The 17,968-nt window shown below is 47.2% G+C and overlaps 1 protein-coding gene across 2 annotated transcripts in view; it reads left to right on the top strand.

Moving 5' to 3' along the window:
• Nucleotides 1-13,495, top strand: part of IL17RE (interleukin 17 receptor E) — a 38,107-nt gene extending 24,612 nt beyond the window's left edge. For both annotated transcript variants that reach the window (XM_063122156.1, XM_063122157.1), the window contains 9 exons: nt 60-126; nt 1,726-1,910; nt 2,885-2,932; nt 4,347-4,392; nt 6,983-7,134; nt 7,651-7,719; nt 8,232-8,283; nt 8,692-8,799; nt 11,935-13,495. In XM_063122156.1, the coding sequence (XP_062978226.1) occupies nt 60-126; nt 1,726-1,910; nt 2,885-2,932; nt 4,347-4,392; nt 6,983-7,134; nt 7,651-7,719; nt 8,232-8,283; nt 8,692-8,799; nt 11,935-12,629 (1,422 nt within the window). In that variant the 3' untranslated portion in view covers nt 12,630-13,495. The remainder of the gene's footprint in view (nt 1-59; nt 127-1,725; nt 1,911-2,884; nt 2,933-4,346; nt 4,393-6,982; nt 7,135-7,650; nt 7,720-8,231; nt 8,284-8,691; nt 8,800-11,934) is intronic.
• Nucleotides 13,496-17,968: the final 4,473 nt, after the last annotated feature.

Genomic DNA, 17,968 nt, shown 5'->3' with positions numbered 1-17,968 from the left:
AGGCGGAGAAGTAGCCGGTCTGGTTTGGGCTGACGTTCCCTCTTTTCTCCCCCACTCAGGCATCCTATGAGCAACTTGACGGCTTGCGCAAGAAGGTGTGCCCATTCCAAGATCAGCCGGAGGCCTGTGAGTCTTGCTTTAAGGCCAGATCTGATGGCAGCGCAGCTCTGCCAGTGCTGGCCTTGTGGCCGGGCCTGCGGAGGTGACGGCCGCCTTCCCCAACCTGTGCCCTCTGTGCTGGCCTGGTTTTCTGAACAGAGAGCTTCGTCCCACGTACCTGTTTCCCTCGAATTATCCCGTACAGCGCTAAGCTGTCGCCGTTGTTGTTGCTACCGGGCGGCTAGATCCTTTGCGTACCAGGAAATGGGTTTAAGGGGGGAAATGTAAAAAAATCATTAAAAAATCAATGGATGACCCAATCCAATTCAAATTTGGTATGCTTAAAGTTCTCCTTAATATCTATTACTGTGCCAATTTTGATGTCTTTATCTTTAAAGCTTACACAGATGTAAGCATTTGTTTAATTTTTCTTCAAATCCTGCTCCTGTGCCCCACTGGCCGCTCGGAAAACAACAAACGATACGCTTGAAAACTAGTAGCAAAATATTGCACTTCTTTTGGTTAAGAAGCGCAATTAAAGCAGGATGCATGGAAGTACTTCACAGTCAAAGCAGATTATAAGCTGGAAAACTTCGGAGTCCTTTGCACACAATTCGCAGTGATTGCACAGTATAACCCCGGTGTGATAAAGCTCAGAGACTTCCAGCGGAGGTAGCTGAAAATAACAAACTTCATTCCTTGCTAAACCAGGCCTGCCAGCCCGCTATGTACTCCATTACGTCCTAGCCAGCCACACCCAAGAGTCAGCTTTCCCAGGGGTTGGCCTCCTGGGCCATACCGTTTTCTCTTAAAGCAACCACACACTAGATATTCAGCTGATGCCTACGTTACGCCCTCCATATATGTTACACTGCAACTCTGTAATTCCCAGCCAACGTGGCCATTGGCAGTTTAACGCAGCATTTCTTTCACCCAGGGCTTAGTTGTGTGGGGGAATGAAAAGGGTAGTGACGGTACGAAAGCCCAGTGCCAGCGGGGAGGATCAGATTGCCAACTTATTTTATGGGCCTTGCTCTTCTGTTTTTACCAGCACCTTGACGTGACATATTACAAGTTATATTGTTTTATTTTGCCGTGAAATGCTTATCAGCTAATTTCTGCATATTGAGCTGCAGTAAAAGGCGTGGGTGTGGGTAGGATGGGTGTGTGTTTTTCCTGGTCAGTTGACAACTCTAGTGAAAGAATGCAACCCCGTGTTCCGTTAAATGTATGCTGGGTCAATCTGTTTGTAGGGGACCTCAGGCCTGGGAGCCAAATCTATCCCTCTCGGGTTCCCCAGAAGGCCACGCCCCTTTCCCCCAAGCACCAATCATTTGGTGGTTTCCTGGTTCTTGTGCAGTCCCCGCCCCCATTCTCATAAGGCTTAATTATTAGCCATAAGAGCTTTAAGTTAAAATAGGCTGGAATAATGTGTATTTTTGGCCCTTCTCCTTTCGCGTTCGGCTCTTCCCACCGTTGGAATGCAGCACCCGTGAACTTCTCTGAAACTTAATTAGGTTCTCGAGCAGAAAGAGGTTCAACACCCCTGCTGTAAGAAATCAGAGCCTGTTCAGGACTTCAGACTTCTGATCTTTCTTTTTTCCTTTTCCCTTCCTGCCTCTCTAGATGGTCCAGATCTGTGGTCCTCAACACAGTTCCATGACTACAGTATCAGTGACAAAGCCGAAATGGCTATGTCTCTGAATGGCCGTTGTTCACTTCACCCCAATGTTTCCCTTTGCTGGAAGGAAAGTGCCGCTCCAGGAGCAACCTGTCAAGACATCCCCAATTCCACGGTCATATCGGACCAGGTGAAGGGACAGGGGGGGTCATGGCATGGGGATAGGGTGGCCTTTGTGGTCTGGGAGGTGAGTAGCAAAGATCAAGAGTAGGGGTACAGATACAGATTTGGAGATACAGATTTGGAGACCTCATTTTGCTTTGGGCTTATGAAGTCCAACTCTTGGTTAGAGGGAGGGAACAGGAGGATGGGAGGATAGGGTTGACTGATATGTGGAACATATCCTAAGCCGGCAGATTGTAGGGCAGCTTTCCCCCAACCTGGCCATGTTGTCTGGATGATGGGAGTCAAAGAGCCTTCCGTGTGGTGGCCCCTCTCCAGTGGAATTCCCTGCCTTTGGAGGTCAGGCAGGTGCCAACGTTGTATCACTTCCGGCACCTCCTGAAAACATTGCTGTTTCAGGAAGGTTTCCGTAAATGACCAGCTGCGGTTTTACCAGTAATGGGGTTTTATTGGAACTTTGTTCTTTGGAAAAATTGTATTTTTAATAGGGTGTTTTTATTCTTTTATTCTGTTTGTTGTTCACCACTCTGAAATCTTTTGGATGGGGAGCGGTATATAAATATTGTAAATAAATTAATAATAACTAAATAATAAAATAATAAATGAGTCCAACACATCTGGGGGAAATGCCTCCCCTAAGGCTTAATGACCGGCCATACGAGCTTTAAGTTAAAATACGCTGGTGCATTTTGTATTTTTGGCCCCACTCTCATTGCCTTTGGCCCCGCCCCTCCGAGGGCTTTTCCGAAATTGAATTTTCGGGCTGAAAGCGGTTCGGCCCTCCTCTCCTTAGAGCGTTTTATATGCTCTGTCACTGGTAGCAGGAAGTCACGCTGACCAACCCCTGCATCACCCTGGGGACAAATGCGTGAAGCTGTGGCAAGAGGGGTTGTTGCTTTCAGAAAAGCTCTACCGCTGTTGGGTTCTGGGAGAGGGGAATCATCCGCTATGGACTCTTCTGACCTGCTCTTCTTGCTCTAGGAGTACGTCCTTAAAGAAGTTGATGTGCATCCTCAGCTCTGCTTCAAGGTAAGACATGCGCGCACACGCACACACACACACACACACCCCTTGTCACTTGCAACACCCCCCCGCTTGCAAGACTGTGGCCTGTTATTACAGCCCTATGAGGCACAGATGAAAGAGCTGGATGTGTGTTTAGCCTGGAGAAGATTAAGGGCAGACAGGATAGCTGTCTTCAAAGGTTTGGAGAGCTTCCATTCAAAAGACAGAGCAGGGCTGTTCTCTGTTGGGCAAGATTACAACCATTGGGAAATTGCAGGGAGGCAGATTTTGCCCAAACATTAGGAGAAATGTCCTAACGGTGAGAGCTGCTTAACAGCAGAGCAGATTGCCTAAGGAGGTGGTGGGCTCTCTTTCACTGGAGCTGTTTAAGCAGAAGCTTGACATCATCTGTCACAGATGCTGTAGTTGCAGACAGGATAGCTGTCTTCAAATGTTTGGAAAGCTTCCATTCAAAAGACAGAACAGGCCTGTTCTCTATTGGGCCTGTTCTGTATCCTGTATTACAGACCCCAACGTTGAGCGGTGGGTAGGACTAGATGATCTCTTAAGATCCATTCCTACTTCATTTCTATTCTTATGGAAGGATATGGGTGCTTGGCAGGCCCTGAACTGGATGTGATGGACCGTATCTAAGGGAAGGCCCCTCAGACCATGCTGTTTAAACCATGCTAAAAAAAAAAATCATAAGTCTTGTAGACCGAAGAGGCCCTTGATAAGCCTTCAGAAAGCATCAAGGATTGCCCAGAAAAGGGCGGATGTATGTGCAGCACAATCATAATGCATGGTGACTCTGAAGTAAGTCCCATTGCATCAGTGAGGTTTACTTTCAAGTAAGTGTGCATAGGATTGCAGCCGTAGTTGCTCCTGATGAGCAAAAGTGGGCTCAAGCTGCAGCCACAACAATTTGGGTTGAACATTGTCAAGAACTGTTTAGGCGCATGGCTGCTGGAGCACTGGACCAAGTTGCTTTCAAGGGCACTGCAAAATCTTCGTTACTGGGGGCCTTTAAGAGGATGTTGGACAAAACTTGATTGGCTTAGTTGAAGTGGGCTTGATCCATGAACTGGGAGCTAGCTCAGCCTTCACCATCTTGGTACCTTCCAGATATGTTGGAATTCAACACCCATCATTCCCAGCCAGAACCTAGCTGGGAATGATAGGAGTTCCAGCCCAACACATCTGGAGGACACCAGATTGGCGAAGGCTGAGCTATGTGGTCTTGTAGACTCCATTCAAGTCCTATGTTTAAGGTTGTCCATCATTGGAGCAGTGGCAAGACAGATACTTGGTGTATCCCTCTTGGAAGAAGGCTGGGGGCTATACTTGAGGACTTTTCCCATTTGATTCTGTGTGCAAAGGGCAGGATTTTGTATGACCAGTCATAACTCTTCCAATTACTTTGCTCTGTCCTCTCCAGTTTTCCTACAGGAACAGCAGCCACGTTGAGTGCCCACACCATACAGGTGAGTCTGCTTAAGGCACTGTGCAAACCTCTGGTTTGGTACCATGGGATGTTGAGGGATGGGGGCTGTAGGACAAGGGGGTGATTCCTAAGCACTACAAACACCTGATGCAAAGAGCTTCTGTGTCCATCTCTTTGTATTCCTGAAAGAGGGGACGTCTATACGATTCCCTCAAAACCCTGCAGCATCACTGCTGCGAGGCGGAATCAATAAAGTTACACGGCCGGAGGGAACGTGGGCTAAAAAACGCAGCACCAGCGGCCATTTGAATTGTCAAGCCCAATCCCTGCCCTGCGTTCCGCGCTTACCCTGCACATGGATCCACCCTTAGCCTTGCCCATTTGCTTAACCTGAACTGAAGCCACCACTGACAAAAGAAGAAATAACGTGGTGACCTCGGAACTACTGAAAAGGTCACGGTAAAACGACCCTGTGGAAAAGCACAGTTTCGGGTGGAAAGCCCGATGTGGCTGCGAATTGGCGGCTGTGTCATAGAAACAGTGCAGTGCCACTGCACAGCCACGATGGGGTATACAGGGCGAATAGACAAGCCCAGAGTCCTGATCAGCTGATGTTGTTTTGCAGAGATTTGTGACTGCGCTGCTGGTAGCAACCCAGTAGTTAATGTAAATACATATAAATACATGTTAATGTAAATACCTAACCCAAGTTAACCAGTAGAAAAGGCGTTGTCTGTAAACACTGAACTGTTGAAGGTAAGGAGTTCCTTCTTGTTTGTGGCCAGTTAAAATGAGATAAAGTATTTCTTCCCCAAAGCTATTTTGAGAAAATAGGACGGTTTGTTATTGGGTTTTTAAAAGTTGAATGCCCTTAGCTGGTTTTGAGTGGCCTTGTCACTACATTTCTCCTGTAATCTGAAAGAGTTGTGCATTATTAACACTGAAACCAAATTGCACCCCCATGTGGCGAAATTGTGGCAATGCAGAGGAGACATAGTTAACGCTGTGCAGCACAGGACTGCCCCTGGAGATGCCTAAGGGTGGATGGCTTCCTTGCCATTCCCCCTCAAAATAACAACAACAACAACAACAACCTGTGTGAATTATGTATAATCCTTGCTTTGAGATTCTAGACAGAAGTATATAAAATTATGCATGATGTGGAGAAAGACGTGGATGGAGGTTTTTCTCCTTCTCTCACATTAGAATCATAGAATCATAGAATAGCAGAGTTGGAAGGGGCCTACAAGGCCACCGAGTCCAACCCCCTGCTCAATGCAGGAATCCACGCTAAAGCATCCCCGACAGATGCTTGTCCAGCTGCCTCTTGAAGGCCTCTAGTGTGGGAGAGCCCACAACCTCCCTAGGTAACTGATTCCATTGTCGTACTGCTCTAACAGTCAGGAAGTTTTTCCTAGAACTCAGGGTTACCCTGAATGGTGGGAGATGTAGAACAGATCAAAGGAAGTACTTCTTCATAGTTAAGCTATGGACTTTGCTACCACAGGATGTGGTGATGGCCTCCAGCATAGATGGCTTTAAAAGCAAGGGGACAAATTCATGGAGGAGAAGGCTGTCAGGGGCTACATATTGTAATGGTTGTGCCTTGAGGTCCGAGGGAACATGCCTTCAGATGCCAGTCGCTGGGGAACAACAGCAGGTGGGGACTTTTGCCCTCATGTCCTGCTTGTGGCCTTCCTTAGTTATCTGGTTGACCACTGTGGGGAACAGGCTACTGGACTTTAGGACTTTGGTCTGATCCAGCAAGGCTCTTCTGTTCGTATGTGTGTGCATGCTTGCACATGCATAAATATACACACATACACAGAGACAGAAAAAGAGAGAATTAATCAGTGTAATTAGATTATATATGTTTTATACCAACACTCTAATAATAGCAAACTAAGGAGGTCAGTGCCACCAGGATTCTAAGGAATTGTAAGGAATGGGAGAACCTCAACATTCATGGACTTCAAACAACAGCAACAGAGGCCATGGCTAGACCAGGCCTATATCCTGAGATTGTCCCGGGATCATCCCTGTGCATCCAAATGACACACAGGGGATCCCGGGAGCAGGCAGGGACGACCCCTCCATTTGCCTGGGAGAATCCTTAGGTCTAGCTAAGGCCATAAAGGAGGCCATAAAAACCAGAGCAGTCCAATGAGGACTGAACATGCTCAGTCGCCATGGAACTTAGAGTTGGAAACCTAAAATGGAACGCAGGGACAGGAGGGGAGGGGAAGGCCCTGCCTAGAGGGAGGTTTCAGAAAAAAGAGGGGGAAAGACACCCTTTTCCCTTTCCCCCTCTCCAGAAACCTCTCTTCCCCTTTCCTGCTATATAACAACATATGTGACCAAGTCCCAAGTCATTTCAGGCTTTGAAGTAAAAATATTTATGAAGTTTGTGGTAAAAGCTGCCTTAAGCCTTAATGACAGTAGAGTACAAATATATCCATAAATAAAAATTAGGATTCAGCAAAGATGTGGGCCATTGAGTATGCATTACTCTATTTATTTATTTATTTATTTATTAAAAAACCCAAACATGCTTACCCCTGAAATGGTTACAAAGCGCAGAGTATTAATTGGAGTTCTTACAACACCCCTGTGCTGTTCTTCCCTTCTAGACCCTGCGTGGAAGGTATCTCTAAGTGTCACATTTTTGCAGCTCCATTTAAAGATCCACTCTCGCATCCCAGCATCCTTCAGCTCAGCCTTATGCCGGCAGCAATCTCCAACCCAGTGTGAGCTTGAACCTCCCGTCTACACTATCACCCATGTAAGTGATTACTGGATCTGAAGGGGAGGGGAAGAAGGGGAATTCGGGATGGGGTTCCGGAAGAACTGGTGGGTGAAGGAGTGAAGGAGTTTGGGGGAAATGGGCTGCACTTAACCCAGAGGCTAACAGAGGAGTGGGCCTTGAATCTAAAAGTTCCATCAGACGAGTGTTTTATTGCACACTCGTTACTGGGCACTCTTGGAATTTCACAGGTTCCTCTCATAATGTCGTCGGCCTCCCATGCGCCTCCCACCCCTTCTAGCCTTCTCCGCGCCACAAAAAAACGCCCCGGTAAATCCGACTTATTTTTAAAGACGGAAGTTGCTGCTATCTCCTGCTGTGTACCATAGAAGCAGCCGATCGCACCAGCCCACTGAATGGGCCATGTGCACGTTGTTTACTTCCTCTTTCAAAAGAGGAAGTAATGAGGGACACACGCGTGGGTGGAGAAACGACAGTAAGCAAACTCGATTTCCTCCGTGTGATGACGCGGTATGTCATTCTTATTCTTTGCAGCCAGAGGGATCTGCCCTGGGAGAACTGGATCTCATCCTTCCTTGGCGGGCCTTGAGCAGCTGTGTACTGGTAAGGACCAGGTTCAGACTCTCTTTTATTGCATGTAGATAACATTTGCTGAGAACGTTTGCTACAGCTCCCAAAGTCCAGTTTCATTAGCAAATGTCATAATATGCACACGAATGCAGTGTATCATCAAGGATCTGGACCGGCGGTCTTTTTGTTATGGAGACATTATTGTGTTGGTTTATATCACTCCCACAATTTCAACTCATAGGACACATGCTAACCACAACCATGGAATATTTAAGGTTGCAAGATAGATAGATAGATAGATAGATAGATAGATAGATAGATAAACAGATAGATTAAAAAAAATTATAAAAGCAGTCTCGAGAAATCTGGGATGTAAGAGCAGAAATAGCAGGAGAACAGGCTGGGTGGGTTGTTACGGGCTGTGTGAATGAGCCAGGTGTTAGAATGACAGGAGGAAAACCTCCTGTAGATCAGCGCCACGTCCAGTTCAAGGCCCCATGTCCAGTTCAAGGGTCCCACGCTCTCTCTTTTTCTGGTTTTGTCAGGTCTGGCGTTCCGATGTGCGCTTTGCTGGCAAACAGCTTCTCTGCCCAGATGGTAAGTTTCAGTGCCGCCGCCACATGTGGTTGGAGTGGGATGACTAAAAGGAATAGGGCCTTGGCCCCATCACAGAGAGCGGTGGTTGTGCCATTCCCCCTGAGTCCTCTTCGGAAAGGCAAAGGGAGGGGGGCAGAACTAGATCTTGCTGAAGTGGGCAGGAGATGTTCTGGGCCTTGCTTATAGAGGCTGGTCATAGGGCAGACATCCTGTATGGGCCTTGCGTGGAGATGGTCCAAACTAGGGAACCATCTCCAAGTGGACTCTCTTGGAGAAAGTAGGAAGGAATCTTCAAGGAAGGTTGACAGCAGATATTGCAAACCTAGATCCGTGAGGGGGTGGAAAGGCAGTGGAGGCTTGCTTTCTGTGGAGATGTTGCACCCACTTCCAAACCTCTGTCTCTGCTAGTTTCACACAGGCACTGGGGGCTGCTGGCCTTTGGAGTGGCTGTGGGACTGGGGCTGCTGGTGGCTGTTGTTCTGCTGATTCGCTGGTGTCTGCACAGACTCCGTAGAGGTAAGGAGCATCAGTGGGACTGAAGGACTCTGTGATTGCGTTCGGACAACACGATAGTCAATGTATAATCAACTCGACAGTTGTTTATCTACTGGGGTACGCCCCACACAACATGATAATTATCAACCATGGTGTGGGTTAGGATCAGCATTGAGTAGACTATTAGTCCACACTGAGATTATTCACTCATCGCCCACCCTCTCTCCCACCTCAGTCCTCCAGCTAGTATCCCATCAGACATTGCTGCTGAAAATCTATCCTGCCGGCTGGACTAGAGTGGCAGCCACCACTTTGATCACTCTTTCCCTGTGACTCTGTGGCCGAGGAAATAACCGATAGTGCCCTCCACATCACACAATAACCAACAGTGTTTCAAATAGCCAACTCTGCACAGCATTGGTTGCTTGCGTTGGTTATTTTGGCTGGCCAACCAACCATTGATTAAAAAACTCCTGCCACATAACACAATAACCCACAGTGGGTTAAATAACCAACTGTCGACTATTTAAACCACCGTAGGTTATCGTGTTGTCCGAACCCAGTCTCTGTGTGTAAATGTCACCAAAAGGTAAAAGTTTCTAGCAATTAAGTCCTGTGTGGTGAAACAGAGAGAAGGTGTGATTAATCCTCCCCATTTAATTACAAAGGGGAACATTGTAGAGAATGGATAACCTCTGAAGAATGATCATGATGCTACGTAGCATAACACCATCAGTATATATAGCTTTGGATCCAAGATCTGTGTTTTCCAAGAGCATCATCACATAGGGGGAAATTGCATTTGCTTACCGTCACTTCTCCACCCATGCTTTTGTCCCTCATTACTTCCTCTATCAAAAGAGGAAGTAAACAACGTGCATGTGGCCCATTTAGTGGGCCGTTTTGATTGCGCTGCTTCTCTTGCACGCAGGAGATAGCGGCAAGTTCCATCTCAAAAATTATTTGGATTTACCAGGGTCTTTTTTTGTTGCTGGAAGGGGCAGGAAGCGTGCGAGATGCAGATGATGTCACGAATAGGACCCACAAAAATCTGCAAGTGCCCAGTAATGAGTGTGCAATAAAACACTCATCTGATCATTGATAGGGCTCCCTCTGCCCGATTTTGGGGGATTAGCCTCACCAAACAGCCCAGTTCACCCCATTCAGCAAGGACTTCTGACTCTGGGTAGCATTTGGCTAGAGGGGCTTCCATAGGAAGGAGGGGGTCAAAGAAATCTACTTCCACCAGTGTGGTTGATCCAGCTTAAATTTGGATCCACTCCCTTCCCCATGTTTAAAAAAGTTTCATGATCAAAACAAACCAGGCCCCTGCTCACAAGGAAGTTACAAATGGACACATGCATATGCAGGTGGCCATATGCATGCAGGTGAACACACGCACATTCATGTACACATACACAATTCATGTACACATACTCATAATCTGAGATGCTCTTTCCTGCTATACACGGCTTGAGACCACAATACCTGACGGAACACCTTTCCCGACATGAACCTACCCGAACACTACGTTCAACATCTAAGGTCCTCCTCCAGGTGCCTACTCCGAGGGAAGCTCGGAGGGTGGCAACAAGAGAGAGGGCCTTCTCTGTGGTGGCCCCCCAACTGTGGAACAATCTCCCTGATGAGGCCCGCCTGGTCCCGACATTGTCATCTTTTTGGCGCCGGGTCAAGACTTTTCTCTTCTCCCAGGCATTTAGCAATATGTAATCAGCCTGGCTCTGTTTTTTTGGCTCATCGTTTCTAAAGTTGTTACAGCGGTTTTAAATGTATGCGCATTTTCCATGTTTTTGTGGTTTTTAATTTTTGTATATTGTTTTTAAATGTTTTATCTTATGTGAACCACCCAGAGAGCTTTGGCTATGGGGTGGTATACAAATGCAATAAATAAATAAAATACACGCATAGTGCACAGGGATGGTGAGGTTTAAACCTGGGCTGGGGGTAGGACAATTTCCCCTAGATGCCATCAGCCCTGGTTAAATTGCTTTTCCAACAGCCTATTGGGAGCATGATTGGGCTAGGGAAGACGGCACATTGAGATGGCTCTCCTCACAAGTCGTCTTTCCAACAGAATAGCAGCAACTGTGGTCGTGGGGCTGTGGGGAATTTGGTGGTGTGGCCACCTACAGTGGGCATCACAGGCCCCTGAGGTCTGCATTCCCATGGGGAATCAGCTGTATTATTATTATTATTATTATTATTATTATTATTATTATTATTATTATTATTTATTACATTTATATACCGCCCATAGCCGAAGCTCTCTGGGCGGTTTACAAATTATGTGCTTGTGAAGGCAATCGGTAGGTACATAGATCTATGAACTAAAAAATTATAGAATATCTTGATCATAGTTTAGGTCTGACCTCTGAGATGCTATCCATTCACAGCTGGCTCTACCTGCAGGGATTAAAAGCGATGTTCAGAGCTGCTGTTCTTAGTAGTCCAGACGAGTCAGATGCTTCAGGATGTGATGATTCCTGCCAGTCCACAAGCTGTGGGTGTGTGGGCTGTGCAGTTCTTTGCATGGATAGTTTCCCCAAACTGAGTACGGCGGTATGCGGCATAAGTTTCCCCCCGCCGGCGGCCATCTTTAATCTCATGATGGAGGAACTAGACACGCAGCTACCATTTTCAGCAGCAGCAGCAACGCATTTATCGTAACACTTCGCTCGGCCTTAGGCGGCTCTACAACCCTGTCTCTTCTTGAGTGCTGAGAGGTGCATAAGCTGCTTCTCTGTTAGTTCCTGGAACATTCAAGGAAGTTGTGAATATGATCCCAAGGAACCACAGAAAGGCCTTTTCGACACCAACCCAAAAATCTGGGCTTGTCACAGCTGAGTCCCTTTGCATTCAAATGATGCACAGGGACCCCCGGGAGGAAGGAGGGACGGGAACGGGTTTTCCCAGGGATAAGTACTCCCTGGAAAAACCCGATTCTCCCAGGATGTCGCACCTGCACATGGACTAAAGGGAGGATCTTGTGAGATCCTCCGCCATCCCTCCCGCTACACTGGTATGGTGTAGAAAGGGAGAAAGACTTAAGGCTTTAGCTGTAGCTTCACGGTTGTAAAGATCCCACTAAGCAGAGACCTCAGGCCTTACGAGACGCATTCTCCTTTCTCTTCCCAGATATACCCAGCAGGCACCGTTCCCGTCCCATCCTGCTGATCTATTCTCCCGATTCGGAGGAGCACAAGCAGTTGGTCTGTGCCTTTGCCGCGTTGCTGCACTCCGCCCTGGGCTGCCCTGTGCTGTTGGACCTCTGGGAGCTGGGCCACGTGGGGCAGTTGGGCATCCTGCCCTGGCTCTACGCCCAGCGCGAACACATCGGCCGGGAGCAGGGCCAGGTGCTGCTGCTCTGGAGTGCAGGTAGCGCTCGTGCCTACGGACTCTGGCGAGGGAAGGCGAGTGGAAGTGGAAGCAAGGCCCCGGAGCCCCATGACCTCTTTGGGGCGGCCATGGCTTGCTTGCAAGGCGAAGTGCAGTGTGCATCCGGGACCGCGCAACCGAGGGACTGGGTGATCGCCTACTTCAGTAAACTGTGTGGCCGGCGGGACATTCCCCGGGCTCTGCGCTTCCTTCCCCGCTATCGCCTGCCTCAGGAACTGCCAGGCCTGGTCAGGGTGCTGCAGGGTCCTTCCAGCTCAGCACCCAGCTGGCTCCATGCCAGCGCCAAGGCCATGGTGTGCCGCCTGCTCAAGGCTGAGAAGAAGAAAGGTCCACGGAGCCGCCTGTATCAACCTTGGAGGACAACCCCAGAGAGGCTGGCAGGCTCCCTCGTCCCTCTCGCCCATCCCAAACTGCGCAGGCCGAGCTGCACTTGAGCTGCTGTGAAAAGACGCCCACCCCTGTGGGACGGGTGGGGCTTGTGAAATGGAGCTGCCCCTACAGTTTTACCTGTGAGCGGGAGCGACGAAGGAGAAACGTCCGCCCCATTAATGGAGCCTCGAAAGCCAGGCATTTGTAACTGGGCTGGGCCTGTTAGTCCAGTGCCCCCAAAATCTAGGGCCAAACTCAGCCCAAGTACCTTAAGGGAAGGACAGAGACGCCGCTCTGCTCCCCAGCTAGGCCTCGCATGGTGGCCATGGTAACTGTTACCATGGAGACAGTAGCGCAGTGCATTATGCTGGTAACGTACAAGGCAAAGGAAAGGTCGGAAGGCCACTTCATGACCTTAGCGCGGAAAGAAGATCTGTGCAATATTAATGTTCTGCGTGGTCATGTATAATTCATGTCACAGTCCCTAATGAGGCTGCCACCGAGAGTAATGCTGATCACGCCGGGCACTAGGAAAATGCTGTCATGGCCTCATGGGGTAATACTGACACTGATCATCAGCTGATCACAGGACCCATCACTTCAGGGCTGCAGTAGTAGGGTGCTTGCTGAGGGAAGGGAAGGGAAGGGAAGAGAGTGTGAGAGAGAGACTGACACCCCCGCCCCGAGGGGTATTCCAGGGTGAGGGCTCTGAATTTTCAGCTTTCATTTAAATAAGTGGTTCTGTAGCCCTTTTACTTGTGGAGCTATAAGGGAAAGCATGCAGGCAACATTCTACCCAATTGTACACTAAGAAGTAATGCAATTAAATGGCTGTAAACATGATTAGGCCGTCTGTAGTTATGTTCTGGCTATCCGCCTGCCTCTCTTCAACCTCTCCTGCCAAACATGAACAAAGCTAACATATTACCAAGGGATGTAGCGTTGGATTCTTATTTTGTCGTATGGTGTTGAGTATGTTGGAGTTGTTGCTTACGCAGTGCATGCTCAGTGTATATCCAGTGCTATTCTACTATCCTTTTGCAATGCATGTAGAGCTTGGTTACCTATTGCAGAACATCTCATAGAATCATAGAGTTGGAAGGGGCCTAAAAGGCCATCGAGTCCAACTCCCTGCTCAATGCAGGAATCCACCGTACAGCCTTCTAGTTTCCTAGAATCACCATTTCTTATTTAAAGAAATTTCTGGGTCTCATGACTTTGAAGATGAGTTTGAAAACTTGAAGGCCTTGTTTGAAAAGGGGGCTCCAGAGTGGGGTGGCTGGGTGGGTTGCATGGCAACCTGTCATTCCCTAATGGCTTCTCTGCCATCTAAAATACAACGGTGCTTCGGGGCCTCTTACCATCTTGTGTAAGTAGAAAATCACTCTGCAAGATGGGAAGGTTTCATAATTGGGCCTGCACATGGTAAAGACGTGGGTATACCAAATGTAGCTTGGTGTCTCTGATTTTCTTTATATACCCTTCCCGTGTTAAAATCTTAAACTATGGAGCAATACATCTAAGTTCTTTCCATAAGCTGCACCCTGCTCCTAAGGATATTTTCTCACCAATAAGTACCATTCATCTCAACATGGGTTACTTCCAAGTAAATGCCCTTAAAGTTACATTTAGAAGTTCATAGCTGCGTGTGTGAACCAATTCCAATGGAAAGCATCCTGCTTAAGGTGATAGGAAAATTCTGTCTATAATACTTGATCTGCGTTAGATCCTCATTTGACGTTGGAGCCATCTAGTGATGAACATGCATATTTGAACTGAAATCAAATCAATGTTAAAGCTCTTATTGTCAAGGCCTCCTAGGGTCGGTGGGGTGGGTTAGGGTTATTTTTTTAACATCTGTTTTTAACTTATATTAAACGTATATATGTGTTATTGCAAAATGTTATTGGGGCCTACTCTAAATCTTTGGAATGTAGTAGGTTACAGCTGTCAGTAAATAATATCACAGAGCACATTTTCCCCATCCGAGTCACAAATTGCTCAGGAGATATTTGTTTGCCTGTGGTTTTGTGACATTGGAGGGGATGATGGCACAAGCAGGCACCCATCTTTCTGGCTTGCCTCCCTTTCTTGATTTAAAAAGCACACAAATGAGAAAGACAGAAAGGGGAGAAGGACTAACACCAGCTGGGAACCTCTCCTGCCCTTTACTTTAGGTTATAGTAGGTTCTTCCCTTATCGCACAAAGCAAGTGGTTTTAAATTTAGCTCCTGACTAATAGTGCCTTCGTGAAGGGTCTGGTGGATGGAGGCCAGCTGCTAGATAAGGAACCAAACAGATGGTTTCTAGTGCTATGATTCTATAGATCAGGAGTGGGCACCTAGTGGCCCTCCAGATGTTTTGGCCTACAGCTCCCACCAGCCCTAGCCATCATAGCCAATGATGAGAAATCATGGGAGTTGCATCCTTCCAGATGTTTGGGCTTACAAGTTGGCCATCCGTGCTACAAATAGATCGGCAGATTCTTCCATCCTTTCCCAGCACATTATCAGATCCAATCTTTGGAAATAAAAACAGAAGGTATGTCAGATGCCTAAAGCTGCTTTGCAACTCTTTATGTGCAACCTCATAGTAACATGATGAGGTGAGTCAGAATGAGTCCAATTTTAGAAATGATTAACTGAGACGGAGGGCTCCATCTGACGAGCGTTTTATTGCACGCTCATTACTGGGCACTCACGGAGTTTGCTCAGGTCGCTCCTATGATGTCGTCCGCCCTTCTGGCTTTCCTTGCGTGACAAAACAGCCCCCTCATTAAGTCCGATGTTTTTTTAAACTCAGAATCGCTGCTCTCTCCTGCTGTGTGCAGGAGAAGCAGCGCCATTAGAACAGCGGACTCCATGGGCCTTGTGCTCATTGGGTACTTCCTCTTTTGAAAGAGGAAGTACCTGAGGAAGAAAAACACAGGTGGAGAAGCGATGGTAGGGAGCGTGTTTCCCCCCCAGTGTGATGGAGCTCTGAAACAAACAGACTACCCCTGGTCAGTATTGCCCAGTGAATCCATTGTGGAGTTGGCCTTTGAAGTCATGATTCTCAAAATCAAATCCTCCCACTGGACTCTGTAGTTCTTAAAGCTATTAGCACAGATGCATGTTTAGACAGAAAAAAGCCCCTATATCTCCCAGCATTCCCAGCCAACAATGCTGGGAAATGTAAGCCTTTTTTTCCTGTCTCAACAGGTATGGGATTGCCCCCTTAGACATTATACACAAATGAAACCCTATCCATGCCACTTTTTAAATGACACATGAAGATGGAGATTAGAGGCAAGACAGTGTTGCCTCTAATCTCCTTTGGAAATACTTCAGATTGCTTCAGGTACCACTTGTGTTGATCAACAGATATTACCCAGGATTGTTGGGACTGCTCCCAGACAAGGCTTTTCTTGTGCAATTGCCCTACTTCATTCATGGAATTGTATGGAGCGAATGACATTTTTATCTTCACTTGTAAGTCACCTGTGTTTCCCCCATAGCTGTCAGGTCTAGGTACAAGGCCAGCCTTGTACAAGGCCAGCGGGTAGATTTATTAGGAAATAGTTTGAGATTGTCAGATATCCCTGTAAGCTTGTCTCTGTAATAAGTTCCTATGGGAGTAGCTTGTTCACTCCCTCTCTCTCGGCTTTGAATCAGCTGGTTCTCTGTGAACTTCAGAGTGTTTTGGAAAAGGTGGGAGCCGCTCTTCGAAGTAGGTTGTAACATCCTGCCCTCTTGGCACGTGGGCATGGTTTACAGGCCAGAGGATCTGTCTGGCAAGTGGATTTGAATAAGGCCTTAAATGCTGGTGCAAAGCTGAAAAGGTTTTGCTAGGTTTCATCTCTCGACGCAACGTCTGACCTCCCTCCTGCTTTGGATTCCATCTCCGCTTGAGACTTTGAAAGCACTCTGCACACACAGATGCTTTGCTATTTGCACTTTGAATATCTAAGGATTGTGTCATGAAAAGCACTGAGGCTTTTCATAGACTTAGACTTGTATATGCTGTAGATTCTGTATTTGTGCCCAAACTCAGGTGGCAGGGAGTTCCTAGTCTTTAGCAGAAGGATGGGACTCCTGGGCCTGAAGTTTAACCTTTCCTGAAATTGTGGTAACGGGGTCAGCTCAGTAGTGGTAGGCTGAGACTGACAAGTGTGTGACGGATCTCTCTGCCCGGCTCTGGTGGCTCAGAGCAACCTTTCCTGAGACTTTTAGGAGATTGGCCATGTTCCTTTGAGGTGCCAGCGTATGCGGCATCTGGAGAAGCTGAAAGCGGTTACTGGTGTACCCTATTCACACACACACCCTCTCTGAGTGTTTGCCTTAAAGATTGGTTCAGAAAAAAGAGCCTAAAGCTTTCTAACCCATCGTTCAGCTTTAAGTGAGTTTTGGAGGCTCTGTAACCATTGAGCTTGTCTACCGTGTGATTTCCTCAATAAAAGAAGTCTCACTGCTGTGAGTGTTTCGTGTCAGCTTGCCAGGACGTGTAAATGCCAGAGGGAACAAGCATGAATACGATAATCGCTTTACCATTCCCCCCCCACACACACATAATCATCTCTTAAGGAGGAAAAGACAGACTAGCTCCACAATATCTTTTGACTGGTAACGCTAGGAATTGTCTACCTGGAAGAACTATAGGGGAGATCTCTCTTTCTCCACGCACAAAGACTACAAACTTGCCTTCAGTTTAAAAGACGTGAACTGGGACGTTCTTGGAAGCCATATTGCATGAGAAATTGTGCCACAAACACACTCTAGCCATTGTGTGATACTCCTATACACAACTTTTCAAAAATAATAACATGAAATCCCAGCTACATAATAGATGAGAGATAGTTGTGTTGAACTGCACCTCTTTTTAAAAAATCGACTACGTGTGTAGTTGTGGGTAGAAATATTATACTGCAGCGCTACACAATCCTCAAATATTTTTTATAAACCTGAAAATATAAAATGGAATTACGATAAGCAGAAGGGAATTGTGTCACTTTTCACTAACTGCATCAAAAGTAGTATCTAACAGCACTGGCTCAACCACATCCCCCAAAGCAGTCAATATAGCAATGAGTCTGCTATGTGAGGCATACTGCATTTTCCCTTAGTGCAAACATTCTTCATTGATGGAGTCAGAAAATGTAGAAATCCCACAAGAAAGACACTACCTTGATGCAGGTCTTCACATTTAGCAAGAATTCTGCAGCCTTACTGGGGCTTTGTCTTCTGCAGTCTTCGTGGTTTAACACTTGGCGCAATACACATGCTCTCCGCTCCCTTGTTTTGCCCGTTTCTTTCCCTATGTTTCCATTCTACCGCCAGCAGATGGTGCTGTTTTATCACGCAATTTCAATTTATTGCAGCATTTTCAGGGTTTTATAAAATGGCGGGAGAGGCACAGGAGGTTGATG

This window comes from Elgaria multicarinata, chromosome 3 (assembly GCF_023053635.1).
Source record: "Elgaria multicarinata webbii isolate HBS135686 ecotype San Diego chromosome 3, rElgMul1.1.pri, whole genome shotgun sequence".
Lineage (NCBI taxonomy): Eukaryota > Metazoa > Chordata > Lepidosauria > Squamata > Anguidae > Elgaria > Elgaria multicarinata.
Note: the sequence above shows the minus strand (reverse complement) of the source record. Positions and strands in the feature narration are given on the sequence as shown.